The sequence below is a fragment of the Microcebus murinus genome, chromosome 15, assembly GCF_040939455.1.
Source record: "Microcebus murinus isolate Inina chromosome 15, M.murinus_Inina_mat1.0, whole genome shotgun sequence".
NCBI lineage: Eukaryota > Metazoa > Chordata > Mammalia > Primates > Cheirogaleidae > Microcebus > Microcebus murinus.
In genome coordinates, this window is record NC_134118.1 from 75411234 (window position 1) to 75428684 (window position 17451).

The following is a 17451-nucleotide window of genomic DNA, read 5'->3' on the forward strand; positions in this document are numbered from 1 at the left end:
GCAGCAGGCTGAATACTTCCAGAGGTATTCGTGAAGGACAGGTAGGAATATAGGCTGATTTAAGGTGAATGATGTGTCAACACCCACATTCTTTTATTTTCTTTCTCAACATCATCGTTAACAAACACGTACATTTGCAAACAAATGAACAAACAGACAAATGCCTGAGGGATGTAAAAACATGTCCTCCCTCCCCACCCTCACTGTTTTGTTTTAAACAACTTGATCTTCAGTTTTTGACAAGAAAATACATCCTTTACTGTTCTGTGCGTACTCTCTTCCCCGAGGAACCATCTCCGTGTCTCTGCTCTTCCCTGTCCCCACAGATAAAGTGGCCGTGGCTGCCCGTGGTCACCATCGCTCCCAAATCCACCTCTGTCCTCCCCCCACTCTTTCTTAGAATTACAGCCTCTTTGCACATTTGCAGCGTTCATGAGACTAAGCACCCTGGCACGCTGAAAAGAAAAGAGTTGCGTGTTGAAACCTACACTGCAAGCATCAACAGGCAAAAATTAAGTGAAAATGGCATCAATGGAGGCAGAAATAAAAGTAAGCGTGTTGCATTTTTAATTTTTTTTAATGGTGTTTCTTGGCTTTTGAAAATTACAAATACAGTTCACACAGAGAAACAGCAATCATCAGTTCCTCATAATAGAAATTCAAAGTTCATGTATTTTTACTTTTTTTTTTCCTTTTTGTATACACGTGGAAACTGCAAGACCCCACATCTCACTGCAGAATTCCTATATTTTGTCTATTTCTAAATTCCACCTCTTCTTGATTTTACCTTGTTTAGATGTCCCAGAGTTCCCTGCCTCAATTCTCTCTCTATTTACCCCAAATGCCAAAGCTGATTATCATTGCTGCTGCTGCCTCTCAAGGTGCTACTCTTTCTTTCTTTTTTAGTTTTGTTTTATTTTTGACACACTGTACGTGAGTCTGGGGTACGCCTTGGGGTGTCTGTACAGGTACACCGTTGTGGAATGATCAAACCAGGGGAATTAGCAAATCCATCACCTTGAACAGTATCATGTCTTTGTGATGAGAACGTGCAAAAATCTCTCTTCTGGTTGTTTTGAAATGCACATCCCTGTGACAGTGGTCCCCTGCCTGTGGTCCCCTGCTGAGCCACCTTTTTCCATCTAACTGCAGCTTTTTGCCCTTTGACCGGCTGCCCTGGCTTGGGGGTGACCAAGGGGAAGGAAGGATGCTGCCTGCGCTCCCCAGAGCCAAAGGGAAAACGAAACCTAAACGCGCCAGGAGGAGAAAGGAAACTGAAACTGGAGCGCACGGAGCCGCCCGCATAAAAGGCTGGGAGCGCGGGACTGCCTGCTCCAAGGTCCTGGCGCCCGGGTCGGTCCCTGGTCCCTGAGGTCCTGGCGCCCGGGTCGGTCCCTGGTCCCCGCGGTCCTGGCGCCGGGGTCGGTCCCTGGTCCCCGCGGTCCTGGCGCCCGGGTCGGTCCCTGGTCCCCGCGGCCACTCTCAGAAGCAGCAGGTCGGCGGGCCGGGGCGGGAAGGGAGCGGGTGTGTGTGAGTGTGAGTGTCCCTAAGGGGACGCGGGTCTCGGAGTGTCGCGGGGCTGTTGTCTCCACATCTGGGGACAGAGGACAGGGAGTGGCCGGGAGCGCCGCGGAACAGTGACAACCGCGGGACCAGCGCTCTGAGCCCAGACTGGGGCGAGCAGGCCCCTCTGCGCAGGGTGGGAGCCGGGGCTGGGCGCTGGGGGGCTGAGGGGCATCACACCTGCGCATCGACCGCAGGGGCGGGGCTGGGCGCTGGGGGGCTGAGGGACATCACACCTGCGCATCGACCGCAGGGGCGGGGCTGGGCGCTGGGGGGCTGAGGGACATCACACCTGCGCATCGACCGCAGGGGCGGGGCTTGGTGCTGGGTGCTGAGGGACATCACACCTGTGCACTGACTGCAGGGGCGGGGCTGGGCGCTGGGGGGCTGAGGGACATCACACCTGCGCATTGACCGCAGGGGCGGGGCTGGACACTGGGGGCTGAGGGACATCACACCTGCGCATCGACCACTGCAACAGCTTCCTGCTTCCTGCAAAATCCCTGCCCCAGATTTGTGGAGTCAGAATCTGAATCTTAGTATCTCCTGGGAGATTCCTGCACATCCTCAAACTTCCGTGGCTTAGGACAATAGGAGTTTACTCCTTACTCTCGTAGCTGTTAAAATAATGTATTCGTTGTCAAGGGGTAGGCATCTGTTTCCTATTGCTGCAGAGCAAACTATGACAAACTTAGTGTCTGGAGACAACACGAGTTTATTATTTTATGAGTTCCATGGGTCAGAAGTCTGGGCACAGGGAACTGGGTTCTGGGCTCACCCCTCACCAGGCTGACAGCAGGTGCGCGCTGTGGCCTCCCGGGAGGCTGAGGTGCTCGCTCACCTTGCAGCTGTCTGACCGAGCCCCCCTGGGTTCCTGCTGGCTGTCGGCTGGGGCTGCCTTCAGCCTTTAATTCCACCCTCAGGTCCCAGCCACCTGGCCCTGTCACAGCAAGGTGGTTCATGCCTTCAAAGCCAGCAGGAGACTCTCCCCTGGAGGCATGCAATGTGACCCAGTCACAGGAGGGACTGTCCCATTGCATTCACAGGTCCTGCCCGTTCTCCAGAGGAAGAGAGGTGCAGGGTCGTGGAGACTAAGTTAAACTCTGCCCACAGTGGTCCCCTCCTCCTCCCGGGTCTCAGGAGCCGGATGCCTCCCATGGCGTGGTTCAGCCATCGGTTCAGTGCACAAGGCCTGCTTCTCTTCCCTCCTCCCTTCTTCCCTCTCCTTTCCCCTCTTCCCTCTCCTTTCCCCTCTTCCCTCTCCTTTTCTCTCTTCCCTCTCCTTTTCTCTCTTCCCTCTCCTTTTCTCTCTTCCCTTCCTTTTCTCTCTCCCCTTCCTTTTCTCTCTTCCCTTCCTTTTCTCTCTTCCCTCTCCTTTTCTCTCTTCCCTCTCCTTTTCTCTCTTCCCTCTCCTTTTCTCTCTTCCCTTCCTTTTCTCTCTTCCCTCTCCTTTTCCCTCTTCCCTCTCCCTCCCTCTCTCCCTCTCTTCCTTCCTCTTCTCTTCTTTCTAAACCTCCTTTGCATCAGAACATAAATTCTGACAATAGTGTGATTGGATGACATGCCTTTTAAGTTTCTTTCCCCCTCCTCCATCTCCTTGTGATTTGTGTGTTGATGAGACGTGAGGGTTTTTTGTTTGTTTGTGCTGTGTCCTGTAGGATTCTCCTGTAATTGTGGTGTGGTTGAATGTGCTTCTCTGTCCTCTAATTGTCTCGTAGATTAGTCATTACTGCTAGAATTTTGATCAGGTTCAGGTTTGACTTTTTTTTGGAGGCTGGGTTGGGGGCGAGAGTACTTTGGCGATGGTGCCAGATACTTGCCTCTGTTTTTGCTGTGCTAGCACTGAAAAATACCAAGATCTGTTCATTAGGAGTTGTAAAATGGTGATATTCTAATTCTCTGATGCTTTCTGTTTATTAAGTAGATTACTTCTAGAAATGAAACTCTCCCGTATCTATCCGGTGACCAGATAGTACAGTACTTAAGAGAAGAGCAGGATAACTTCTCGAACATTCCAGAAATCATTATGTTTGAAATATTAATTTTAGATGCTACTTCTGAACTTCCTACTGCGAAAGATGAGGAATTAGGCACCATTTCCCTTTTTCTTCTGTTTATCCTTTTCTGAACCTCCCAAGTTGATTATTTATATTATTATTTTTATATTGTCAAGGTTTATCATATTTTATAGTATTTTGTGACATTAATTCTTATGATTTGTTGCTATGTTGAATCAAAAATAATAAAGCAGTAAGAGCAGTCACAAAATTATGATTATTTTCACATTATTCAACGTAGAAGCAATCTAGGAATTGCTAGGCTAGGAAATGTAGTTCTATGTTATTAAGTATTACGACTACGGTTTGAAATAGACTTTTCTAAGTTCAAAGTACCAAGAGTTCTCTTGTTTTTCTTTACAGCTTCCTTTATTTCTTTTGAATCATACAAAGTTTTACTGCTTTTTGATGGTCCTCATTCTTGATTGTTTTTTTCTCCCAATTTTCTGTACTATCTGTTTTTTAAAAATTATCATTTAAGATATATGGTTGGTGAAACTTCTGACTTCTTAAAAGTCTAGTGACATGTTTTTGCCTTCTCAATGAATTGAATGACTGTTTTGATACTGAATTCTGGGTTTAATATATTTTACCCATAGAAATTTAAAAACATAGTTTGCTTTTATCAAAGCATCCGGTAGTGTTGTTTATTTTATTGAATAATTAGTTCTAACTGTGTGCCAAGCACTATTTTAAGCAATTTATATCCATCAATTCATATATTTAAATAGCTTGAAAATCCGACTAGGAGAGAGTAATATTATTGTCCTAATTTTGCAACCGGAGTGTAGAGCAGGTGGTGAACTTCCAAGCTCACAGAACCATAGTGTGTTCAGAGTAGGACTGACACCCAGGCAGTAGGTCAGTGTCAGTATTCATGTCTTTACTCACTTCACATACCGCCTCTCTGACTTCCACTTCTTCGTAGCTCATTTATGTTTTTCTCTTTATTTTTGGAACTCTGCAATTTTAACCAGCTGTGCCTGTGTGGTATGCTCTTTTGTCATTATTTCTGCTAGTACTTGGAGAAGTTTTTCAATCTAAATATCTATATTTTTCTTTAGTTCTGGCCGAATACTATTATATTAATTAAAAAATATATCTTTGGTTACTTTTATCCTGCCTGTTTTTAAATCTTTGTTCTTTCCTACTGGAATTACTAGTAAGTGGGTAAGTTTAGAACTTTTTGATCTATCTTATATACTTCTTGTCTTTTATTTCTGTCCTCCAAAAGAATTCCTGCACTTTATTTTTATTTATTTATTTATTTATTTATTTATTTATTTATTTATTTATTGAGACAGAGTCTCACTCTGTTGCCTGGGCCAGAGTGCCATGGTGTCAGCCTAGCTCACAGCAACCTCAGACACCTGGGCTCAAGCGATCCTCCTGCCTCAGACGCCCGAGTAGCTGGGACTACAGGCATGCGCCACCATGCCCGGCTAATTTTTGCTATATATTTTTTGTTGGCCAATTGATTTCTTTCTATTTTTAGTAGGGACGGGGTCTCACTCTTGTTCAGGCTGGTTTCAAACTTCTGAGCTCAAACGATCCTCCTGCCTCGGCTTCCCAGAGTGCTAGGATTACAGGCGTGAGCCACCGCGCCCGGCCAAATCTCCTGCACTTTAAACCCTGCGATGACTATCTTGAAATTCCAGCATGCTCATGTCACTGTTCTGTGCAAGGGTCCTTTCCTGAAGTTATGTTTTTAATTTTAACGAGCACTTACTTGTGCCCCCCCTGCCAGTTATTTCTTATATGAGATAATCCCGTTTTGATTGTTTGAGAATACTAATTAGAGTATTTTGAAAGTCTATTCTGTCCCTGAATCATGTTTATTCATCTGGCTTCTTCTTATTTTTGCTTTTTTTTTTTTTGCTCCAAACGTTTAGTGATACCACTGCTTTGTGTATGTATGTACATGTATGTGTATCTATATCTATTTATCTATATTAATGTATGTTCAATCACCATGTGTGTATCTATATCTATTTATCTATATTAATGTATGTTCAATCGCCAGTTCATGCAGGTGGCTGACTTTATTTTCTCTAGCATGCCTCTCCCTTAAATGGGAGAGAAATGGGGATAATGATTGTGAATTCTGTTTGTCTTAAGGCATTTGTGCGTTTGGGGTAGAGTTTAGGGAAGCTGTCTTACGGGGCATGTGAGAGGAGAGGAGGTAGGCAGGCTACAAAATCCCTTAATTGTCAGTCAAGGAGGGTTTTATTCTGCCACCATGGAGACTGTTGAAAAGCTATGAAGTGTCCAATAGGCACACACGTCTCGGTGGTAGTTGAGGTTATTTAATTTTAAAAACTATATATTATTCCTTTCAATTTCTGTGTATTATATTTTTTTAAAATTTCTAAGTTTTCAGGACATAAATCCTTATTAATTTGTTTGGAGCTAACTACTGAGTAAATGAACCTATTGGGTATTTATTTTGTCCTAGGAGTGCCATAAAAAATTCCTGAGAAACACTAAGGGCATTGTGAACCCCTGGGAACCCACAAATTAACTTAGTTCGTCTTGTGGAATCGGATGCTAACTTCCTGAAGTTCTCTTTCCCTCTGCAACATACCTGGGGTTGATTTTCTCTTGCCTGCTTGGTTCTTACTGACTCACTCTCTCCGTCTGAGCCCGGTAAAATCTGGAGAACTGAGAGAAGACGGTTTGGCGGACGTGCGGTCAGTGAGGTTGAAGATTGCATGAAGTGGGTGACGGAGGGTTTCTTGAACACGTCTAGACTTTTTACCTGGGGACGAGACCCTCTCTAATCTGGCCCATGCCTGCTTTTCCACCGTCCTCTCCCATCAGCCTCCCTGTGCTGTGGCGTGCAGGGCCACCCGCAGAACCTCAACGTGGCCGTGTGGTTTCGCCTCTCTGTGCATCGAACCGGTGCTGATCCTTCTACCTGGAATGTAATCCTCTGTAGCTCTCATCGTCCCCAGCAAGCTTCCGTAGTTCTTCATCTTTCCAATTGTCCTCGAAGGCTCAGAGCACAGCCCCTGACCCTCCCGTCTGGCTGAGAACCGGGAAGTCCTGTGCCCCTGCTGCCAGGGCGCCCGGCGTAGCGTCCCGTATCGTTTGACTTAATTCTCTTTAACCCCCCTCCGGGCTGTAGGGGAGAGGCCCGTGTTGCGTGCGTGTTTGCGCGTGTTGCAGCAAGCGCGGTGCTCGGGGAAGGGCAGCTGCTCCGTAAACCTTCGAGACAAGACAGAGTAGCTCGTGAGCCAGAAGCCATGCTCAGGCTCCGAGCTCTACTAAGTGCTTCTTAAACATCCCAGCCCACAGTAATTTCATTTTTCTTTAAACTTACTCATTTTTTACAGTCACATACTTTTTTGCGTTACCATTTTAATGTTTAACGTTAGCGTGTGCATCTCCATTATATGTTCCTTAATGTCATGGAGTTAGGAATCTACCTACCTACCTACCTGTGTTTCACAGCCCTAATGTACGGAATGGCAAATGTCTCAATATTTAGTTTCCATGGCAAAATGCCCAAGTATGTTTTCTTCTTCTTCTTCTTCTTCTTCTTCTTCTTCTTCTTCTTCTTCTTCTTCTTCTTCTTCTTCTTCTTCTTCTTCTTCTTCTTCTTCTTCTTCTTCTTCTTCTTCTTCTTCTTCTTCTTCTTCTTCTTCTTCTTCTTCTTCTTCTTCTTCTTCTTCTTCTTCTTCTTCTTCTTCTTCTTCTTCTTCTTCTTCTTCTTCTTCTTCTTCTTCCTCTTCTCCTTCTCCTTCTCCTTCTCCTTCTCCTTCTCCTTCTCCTTCTCCTTCTCCTTCTCCTTCTCCTCCTCCTCCTCCTCCTCCTCCTCCTCCTCCTCCTCCTCCTCCTCCTCCTCTTCCTCCTCCTTCTCCTTCTTCTTTTTTTTTTTTTTGATTCAGAGTCTCACTCTGTTGCCTGGGCTAGAGTGCCATGGTGTCAGCCTAGCTCACAGCAACCTCACACTCCTGGGCTCAAGCAATCCTCCTGCCTCGGCCTCCCGAGTAGCTGGGACTACAGGCGTGCGCCACCATGCCCAGCACATTTTTTCTATTTTTAGTAGAGATGGGGGTCTCGCTCTTGCTCAGGCTGGTCTCGAACTCCTGAGCTCAAACAATCCTATGCCTCGGCCTCCCAGAATGCTAGAATTACAGGCATGAGCCACTGTGCCCAGCCTCTTTTGCTTTTTAGTAGTTTTCTTCTCAGTTACCTTCACACTCTTCTTTCTCTCTCCTGCCATTTATTATATATTAGTAATGCTCACAATTGGATTTTTAATTTTCTTCTCTCATGGTACTGTCCCTCCCTGTCTGAGCAATGGCCCCACTTATGATAAATACCCAAATGACTCACATATTCAGATCTAGCCCAGACCTTGCGTTTGCCCTCTCGATTTGAATGTTTAACTGCTTACTAACATGGGATGTGGCAAATCTTAAAAGCAAGTCAAATTCAGGTTGTCTACAAATGCACTCACGTTCTTCCCTGCCCTGCAGCCTCGTTCCAAGGCTGTTGGCCCAGGGGATGGCTGAGCCACCCGCTCTGCAGCCTGAGCTAGAACCTTCTGTTGTCCTTCACGGCTCCCCACTTCTCTACCCACATCCAGTCCACCACCAAAGCATGTCACACTCCCCTCCTAAATGTCCTGCGAATAGACCCACATCTCTCCAGCTTTTTTAGCTCAAGCTCCCATCAACCTGTGTTACATCGAGCTAGCATCACTCCTCATTCCCTGCATAGCGGCTCTCTCTGCCCCGCTCCCAGGAAGTTTGTCCCATCCTATCTGTTCTCTGTACTGTAGTCGGACTAACCTTTTCTTTTTTCTTTTTTTCTTTTTCTGAGACAGAGTCTCAGTCTGTAGCCCGGGCTAGAGTGCCATGGTGTCAGCCTAGCTCACAGCAACCTCACACTCCCAGGCTCAAGCGATCCTCCTGCCTCAACCTCCCGAGTCGCTGGGACTACAGGCACATGCCACCGTGCCCAGCTAATTTTTTCTATTTTTAGTTGTTTGGCTAATTTTCTTTGTATTTATGGTAGAGACGGGGGTCTCGCTCTTGCTCAGGCTGGTCTCGAACTCCTGAGCTCAAGCGATCCTCTCGCCTTGGCCTCCCAGAGTGCTAGGATTACAGGCGTGAGCCACCGAGCGCGCCCGGCCCAGACTAACCTTTTCAAAATGCAAAGATTATAACTCCACCCTCTTCAAATCCACCAAAGGCTAGAGCTGGACTCCAGGAGGAACGGAATATTCTGCAATGTGCTAAGGGCTCTGCATGTTCTCTCCAGCCTGGCCAGCCCTGTCCCTGCTCCCCCTGCCCTCGCCCTGCTGGCTCCTTCCTAGACCCCGGCTCCTGGGTCCCCAGCCCTTTCTGCTGCAGAGCCTCGACACGTGGGCTCTGACGCCCCTTCTGCCTGCAAGGCCGCTTTTCCCGCCGTGCTCGGTCGATTCCGGTCTACTTCTTAGAACTCAGCCCAAGCATTACTTCTCCAGGGAAACTTCCTCTGACCCCTTGACTTTGTCACCCTTGCAATTCTCCATTGTTTCTACGATGGGCTCGTTAGTGACTGTCTTGCCGGGTAGAGTTTAGGCCCCGCGAGAACGGACGGCGTGTTGCCTTGCTCATCCTCGCGTTCCGGGCGCCTGGAGTTGTGCTTTCCCGGGGATTCGGCAGGGAGTTGCCGGCAGAATAGAGACTGTGACTTTCCCTCTTTGCAGGCCGGTCACTTTCACTCACAACTGCCGCCCGGAGACGCCCCAGGAAAGGACGTTCGCTGTCCTTAACACTTCTCAGCTCGGGCCTGAGGCGCAGACAGCGGCAAGAATGGGTAATTTTCAATTTAAAATATTTATGAATTATGAAACGATGATTCTATAATGTACACAGACTCAATGGACATGAAAAACCTGTGTGACTGTTTCTTCTTTCTTGAACAATAACCAAAACCATAGCTCCTCCAAAAAGGGTCGACTGGAAAATAATCCAATATCCTTTCCTATTTTTTTTTTAACGTTTAGAAGAATGTACGACGATTTTGAAGAAAATGTCCCAGTTAATTCTGAAAGAAATGCCAAAAGCTGAGTGAGTATTACTGCAGCAACAAAGAGACGTGAACTCGGGTATCGCACTCCCTGTATGCCGATTCTGCCTCGTGCCGAGCTACGCTCTGCAGACTCTCCCACCCTCTTGCAATCAGAAATCCACGTCTAACTTTTGACCTCTCCAAAATTTAGCTACTACTGTTGTTTCCCTGAAAACAAGACAGGGTCTTATATTTATTTTTGCTCAAGAAGACACCCTAGGGCTTATTTTCAGGGGATGTGTTATTTTTTAGAACCATTTCCTTTAGAACCATTGGCCCCATCTCTCCTGTGGAGCACTAGAGCTCTCACGGGGCGGATGAGAAGGGCTGCTCGTGTTCTTTCCCGCTCCGCGACGACACGCACGGGTTGTGCAGATGCGCTGCGTGGCCACGCCCGCCACTAGGGCTTATTTTCGGGGTGGGGCTTCTATTGCGCAAGTGCTTAGACATCCTGCTAGGGCTTATTTTACCGGTAGGTCTCATTTTCAGGGAAGCACGGTAATTAATAGTCCCTCTTGACCAGAAGGCTTGCCTATAACATAAACAGTCAATTAGCACATGTCTTGTATTTTATGTGTATTATTATGCAATATTATGTGCCGTGTTCTTACCAAAAAGAACAAGCTTGAGAAAAGAAGATAGTATGAAAATCATAAGGAATCAAAAACGTATTTATTAAGGTGGGAACGGCTTATGATAAAGGTCTTCATCCTTGTTGTCTTCACTTTTTACTGGGATGTGAAATTCACTGGAGAAGGAAGCTGCTCATTAGGAGGCGGTTAGTGTCACCCGGCGTTGTAAGCAGACACTCGCAACTCCCGAGCTCTCCGAAGGAGGCGGCCACGCGGTTATTACAGCGTGCGCTACAGTCAGTTTTACGCCGCTGTGATGCCATCCTGCGCCTTAACGCTTGTTTGCATGTCTCTCCTCTGCGAGTGGTGCCATGCACAGCCCAGAGGGTTTGCGTGCATATATTTTGACTTTTTATTATAAATTTATGCGTATGTTTTGGTAGTAAGCGATAGAATAGAATACTTACATATATTTTATGCATTCGTGATATACCTTTTTCTTAATTTTTTTTGGTAATTGTAGGCTATGCAGTTTGCCAATTTTTTTCACATTGTCACAAATCTCCAGAATGTTTCCCAATATATTTATTAAAATATTCCCCATATAGGTGGACCTGTACAGTTCAATCCAATGTTGTTCAAGGGTCAGCTGTGCATAGTCTATGTGTATCAGTGTGTGTGCATATCAGTGTGTGTGTTCATGTTAGTGTGTATAATATATCCATATACAATATGTATCGGCATATATAGTGTATTCTAAATAATAGTATATATAACTATATGTAGTGTATTCATATATATATACATATATATATATACGTGTGATTGTTCAACACAATACTTTTAGAGCTGTTTGATGGTAGTAGAAACCATTTTCTCTTGCTTCATTTGTCGACAGCCATTAGTGAATCAATTGTTTTAAAAGGGAATGAAATTGATTAAGCAGGAAAAAAATATGTCTATTTTCAGAATACAGGTACTAGATTCCTGATCCAACCCAGGCTCTGCCATATGGCTGTGGACGATTTGCACACTCTCTCTCTCTGAGCCTCAGTTTTTATTATCCGTAAAAATGGGAATGACTCCGCTTTTTTCCTGTGAAAGATAGCTGTGCATATGGTTGTATTTCAAAAGTCTGTGCATAGACAGTGCCACAGGACAATTACTCAGCCGGTTCGGCTGTTGACGGAAATGATAATGAGATAATATAATAGGAATGTTACTGCCCTTTTTGAACACTATGTAATGTCTATGTGCTTTTTGTTCCATTGTTCATTTTAGCTATTCCAGTTTGTTCAGTGATTTCACTGAGTCTGAGTTCTTTTTGGTGGACGGGGACTCACTGCTCATCACATGTGCATGCGACACATTGTTACAGCCCGGGCAGAGTCTCCACCTCTTCTACCTGATCGAATGCTACCTCGTGGATCTTATCAGTAAAGGAGGACAGTTTTCCGTGGTTTTCTTCAAGGTAACGTACGACAGTGGAATTCTTTTGTATAATTTTAGAACTAAAAGCTAAAATTCTGTCCTTACTACAAGGTAGATTATATTTATAAAAATTCAGCAAATGTAAAAGGTCAGAAGAAAAAAAAAAAACCACACAATCCCAGTATTCAGAAATTGCTGCACTTAAGATTATTTTTTTATGCACATCATGGGAACTTTATCGTAAGGACCCGTGGGATCACGGGGATGGTGAGAAAGGTCCTCTCCCACGGCTGCCGACCTCTGGATTCCAGGCTCCCAGTCGGACAACTGCCGCGTCCTCACGGCTCAGCGGGGGGTTTGCTGGAGCCCAGGAGAAAATAGGACCGAGCCCAGGCAAACTCATTAACTCTACTTTGCTATGGATTCTTCTAAGAAACCGCCTCCAAGAGAATACTATAGTGGGTTTGCTTTTTTTGATTAATAATATAATCAACACACTTATTCAACAGTTTCAAACTCAGATATGAGTAACCACGGCAACCCTTTCCTAAGCCTATATCAAAGGTTAGAGGGTTTTGTGTGCGTTTGTTCAACCCCTTTGCAGTCTACCGTGTTTCCCCGAAAATAAGCCCTGCCCATACAATAAGCCCCAGCAGGCTGTCTAAGTATGTGCGCAGTAGCAGCCCCACCCCGAAAATCAGCCCTAGTGACGGGCGTGGCCGCGCAGCGCGTCTGCACGACCCGTGCGTGTCGTCGCGGAGCGGGAAAGAAGATGAGCAGCCCTTCTCATCTGCCCCGTCCTGACAGCAACTGTCCTAGAGGTGACCAGAAAGGTGCGGGCAGCCCCACCAACAAGGCTGGCTCCCCCTGTCGGGTCCCGGCCGTCCTGTGCGTGCTGCAAGCTGAGGCTTTGAGGGGAAAATAACACAGCCCCTGAAAACAAGCCCCGGGGTGTCTTCTTGAGGAAAAATAAATATAAAACCCTGCCTTGTTTTCAGAGAAACACCGCAGATTGTTGTTGTGTTTTTGAACATTGGGGGCTGCTCGCCAGAATGTGTTGAACAGGCAGCGGGGCTGGCTCTTGGTCTAACGTTTACATCTAGGGACTGCCCTCACTTTGGTCCGATGAGAAAAACTCAGGCTGTGTACGGTGCGCGGCAGTGACCTGGGATAATTCTCTAGAACACAGTGGCCACCTCGGCTTCCGGCTCTGGGTAATCCAGATCCGCCACTTGCTTTATGCGTGATGCCCTGCCCTTTCTCTTTCGGAAGCATGATGGGAGAGGAAAAGAATTAGAGAGTGAGAAGGGAAAGCGGGATAAACTCTGAGTATCATACGCCTTCTTTTTTTTTTTTTTTTTGAGACAGAGTCTCGCTTTGTTGCCCCGGCTAGAGTGAGTGCCGTGGCGTCAGCCTAGCTCACAGCAACCTCAAACCCCTGGGCTCAAGTGATCCTCCTGCCTCAGCCTCCTGAGTAGCTGGGACTACAGGCATGTGCCACCACGCCCGGCTAATTTTTTGTATATATATTTTTAGTTGGCCAATTAATTTCTTTCTATGTATAGTAGAGACGGTGTCTCGCTCTTGCTCAGGCTGGTTTTGAACTCCTGACCTTGAGCAATCTGTCCTCTTCGGCCTCCCAGAGTGCTAGGATTACAGGCGTGAGCCACCGCGCCCGGCCTCATACGCCTTCTTAAAGGAGACACAGGCGTTTAAACCCGAAGTGTGGTGTTTGGCGTGTATCTGTGAAACGGCAGTTAGCTCTCCGACTATCAGCGCAGAACTGTGCTGGGTCTCCCTCCCGTGATGTCCCTGATGGCGTGTGTCAAACCCACCAAACTGCTGGGCCGTGATCTCAAAGCCATGTCCCTCTCCCCCCCTGCGCAGGATGCCGAGGACGCGTATTTCGACGCCCCCAAGCTGCTCTCCTTGAGAGCCGGGCTGATTCTCCATCTTCAGAACAACACCTCCGTCGATGTGCAGACCAAGTTTTCCGGGTGCCTGTCGAGAGAGTGGGGAACGTTCCTGGACGAGAGCTGCCCCTATTTCCTGATCGTCGCGGACGAGGGCCGGAACGACCTGCAGACGCACCTTTTCAACTTCTTAATCGTGCAGTCTTGGGCACGCAAGGTCAACGTGGTGCTGTCCTCGGGGCAGGCATCCGACGTGCTCCGGCTGTACGCCTACTTCCTGCCCAGCATGCACCGGAACCAGGGCTTTTTCCGGGAGGTAACGGACACCTAAAAAACAGCGTTCTGTAATTTCACAAAATTTTTCTCGGTTACTTGACTTAGTTTTCTTTGCACCTCCTCTATGGAAATTATCATAGGCTTAACAAAGAGGTATAAAAAATTAATGACAACAATAATAATTTAATAGTAACACAAATGCAAGCATTTATTGAGCACTTAATGATATGAAATTGGCTGGGTGGTTCTCAGGAATGTTTCTCATTTAACCTTCACGATAATCCCGTAAGGTGCGTGTCAGTATCGTGCGTGTTTCGCAGATGAGGAAATAGGTATTTGAATCAGTAACCTGCTCACCTTCCACGCCAAATGAGTAACAGAACACGGATTTGCAGAGACACAGTCCGACTCCAGCCCCTATGTCCTTAACCACTGTGTGCATATTGACCCCGAGTTAATGAAGGCCAGACATGCATTAAATTGGAGGCGAAAGTTATGTGTCTGCGGCTGAGACATGCAACTGAAATGGTTTAATACGGTGGCCGTCAGTGAGAAAACAACACAGAAGGTTAATGAAGACGGGAAATAACTGAAATAAGTTTATTTCTTAATATTAAGTCATTAATAGGAGAATCTCCAAAGTTTAGCAATTCGCATTTAATTCCATGACCTCATTAGTTTGCTACAGTGGTACTTCTGAGAATTGCTGTGTTGAAATTTTCGTAGTCAAAAATGCACACTGATTTTTATAAATAGAACCAGCCTCTGCTTATGTCTCACCGCTAATCATGAATTCTGCACAGGAAGACCGTTGCATATTTCCTCAGGGTAATTTTTGAGTGGATTAACCTTTGTCATTTGTGTCACACCCCCCATGTATTTGGAAACACCCGCATGGCGGCCATGAAATGACAAAAGAGTCTATGTTGCTCTAGTACAGCCACATGCCACGTGCTGAGAAGCGTGTCCTTGCTCGGCCATGCCGTGATTGCCAGAGCATCGCAGAGTGCACTTGCACAGACCTGTGTGGGGGCAGCCTGCTGCTCCCCTAGGCAAGCTGGTGCAGCCTGCTGCTCCTGGGCCAACAGCCTGCACAGCACCTGGCTGTACTGAACACTGTAGGCAATCGTAACACAATGGTAAGAATATGTGTATATAAGCATAGAAAAGATACCATAAAAACACAGTATAAAAGATGAAAAAGATCGTATACCCAGGCCGGGCGCGGTGGCTCACACCTGTAATCCTAGCACTCTGGGTGGCCGAGGCGGGTGGATTGCTTGAGGCCAGGAGTTAGAAACCAGCCTGAGCAAGAGCGAGACCCCCGTCTCTACTATAAATAGAAAGAAAACTAATTGGCCAACTAATATGTATAGAAAAAATTAGCCGGGCATGGTGGTGCATGCCTGTAGTCCCAGCTATTCGGGAGGCTGAGGCAGGAGGATTACTTGAGCCCAGGAGTTGGAGGTTGCTGTGAGCTAGGCTGACGCCACGGCACTCACTCTAGCCCGGGCAACAAAGCGAGACTCTGTCTCAAAAAAAAAAAAAAAAAAAAAAGATCGTATACCCATATAGGGTGCTTACCATGAATGGAGCTTGCAGGACTGGAAGTTGCTCTGTGTGAGTCAGTGAGAGAATGGGGAGTGACCATGAAGGTCTAGCACATTCTACACACTACTGTGGACTTTATAAACACTGTGCACTTTGAATACACTAAATTTATAAAAATAATTTTTTTCTTTAATAAGTTAACCTTGGCCTACTTATTTTTTTTTACTTTATAAAATGTCTTAATTGTTTTAAAACTTTTTGATTCCTTTGTTGTAACACTTAGCTTAAAACATAAACACATTGTACCGTTTGTACAAAAATATTTTCTTTTATATCCTTATTCTTTCTATCAGCTTTTTTCTGTTTTTATAATTTTTTAATTTTTTTTTGCTTTCTAAACGTTTTTGTTAAAAACCAAGACACAACCAGGCACCAATACTGTGATTGATCTTATCAGGAGTCCACCTGACCTTGAGAAATAATAAAGTATAGCATTTTACAATAAAGTATACTACCTAGTTAAACTGGGTAGCATACACTGTACACGGTAGACAACTTAAATTATTAGTAATTACATTACGAGTAATCTATAAAGATTTCTTAAGTGGGATGAGACTTAAGGGTTGAATACTTTAAATAGAGGGAAAGAGGAGAGGTACAATGAGGCAAATACTATAATTCAGAATGAAGCAATACCATGGCTAAATATTAGGGGAAAAGTGATCCATGGGGAAACAGTGAAGAGAATGACTTTAGAAGAGCAGGGATTTCATTGGGTGAGGGTCAGAGATCTATAAGTATTTTCTTCCTATCAATATTATATAACTACTTAAATTGCTTCTACTTTTCCAAAATAAATTATTTTGTAAAATTAAAAAACAAAAACAAAACAAAAAGCAAAACCAAGACACAGACACACACATCAGCCGAGGCCTGCCCAGGTCAGGACCCTAATGTCACTCTCCTCCGCCTCCACATCTTGTCCCGACCAGGAGGTCTTCAGGGTCAAGACCATGCGTGGGGCTGTCTTTGTCCGTGATGACGATGCCTTCTTCTGGAATACCTCCCGACGGACCTGTCTGAGGCTGTTGTGCAGTTAACTTCTTTCTTTTTATATGTAGAAGGAATACACTGTAACATAAGAACAAAATATATTGTAGAGCATAGCGATGCATAAACCAGTACCGTAGCTGCTCACCATCACGATCAAGTACTACATAGCGTGCACAGCGACGCATAAACCAGTACCGTAGCTGCTCACCATCACGATCAAGTACTACATAGCGTGCACAGCCGTACGTGCTGCACTTTATGCGCCTGGCAGGGTGCCAGGTCTGCTTACCCCGCGTCATCGCCACGGACGCTCGAGTAATGCGCCGTGTCACGGAATCACGACAGCCACGACGTCACCAGGCAATAGAAAGTTTTCAGCCACACTGTAATCTTCAGGGACCGCCGCCCTACATGCGGTCTGTTGTTGACGGTTGCTAGGCGACACATGCTGTACCCCTGTCCTGAAAGCGTTTGCAACCCCGGTTGCCTGCCGTGAGCAGGAATAGCGCTGGTTATGCGGGGAGGAAGAGCTGTTATCGATTAGCTCATTTAATTCTGTCTGAGCAATTTCTGAATCTGAGTTTTAAGAGTGCCCTAGGAACATCCTGCCTAATCCCTCCTTAAGAATAACTTTTTTTTTTTTTGGCGTATTATGGGGGTCCAGATTTTAAGGTTTCAATAAATGCCCTTTCCCCCTCCCCCAACAAGTCTGAGTTTCCAGCATGACCATCCCCCAGATGGTGCACATCTCACTCATTAGAATAACTTTTTAGATGAAGGATTTTATTTCTGGTAAAATAATTTATTTCCTAATTTGTTGAACATTCTCCTTAAAGACGTCATTAACTAATTTGAGGGCTATGTGGGATATAATTAAAAATGAACTGTGTACTGATAGTGGCCGGTGCTGGGTGCAGGGACCCATGGGGAGCTCATGCTGTCCTTTATTCATGTGTGTGTTTGAAATTT

The 17451-nt window shown here is 45.8% G+C and overlaps 1 protein-coding gene across 1 annotated transcript in view; it reads left to right on the forward strand.

The window, feature by feature from the left end:
* Window positions 1-1275: 1275 nt before the first annotated feature.
* Window positions 1276-17451, forward strand: part of DDX60 (DExD/H-box helicase 60) — an 84124-nt gene continuing 67948 nt past the window's right edge. The window contains exons 1-5 of the mRNA XM_012770611.2: window positions 1276-1495; window positions 9322-9431; window positions 9622-9685; window positions 11540-11729; window positions 13577-13918. Coding sequence (XP_012626065.1) covers window positions 9428-9431; window positions 9622-9685; window positions 11540-11729; window positions 13577-13918 — 600 coding nt within the window. The 5' untranslated portion in view covers window positions 1276-1495; window positions 9322-9427. The remainder of the gene's footprint in view (window positions 1496-9321; window positions 9432-9621; window positions 9686-11539; window positions 11730-13576; window positions 13919-17451) is intronic.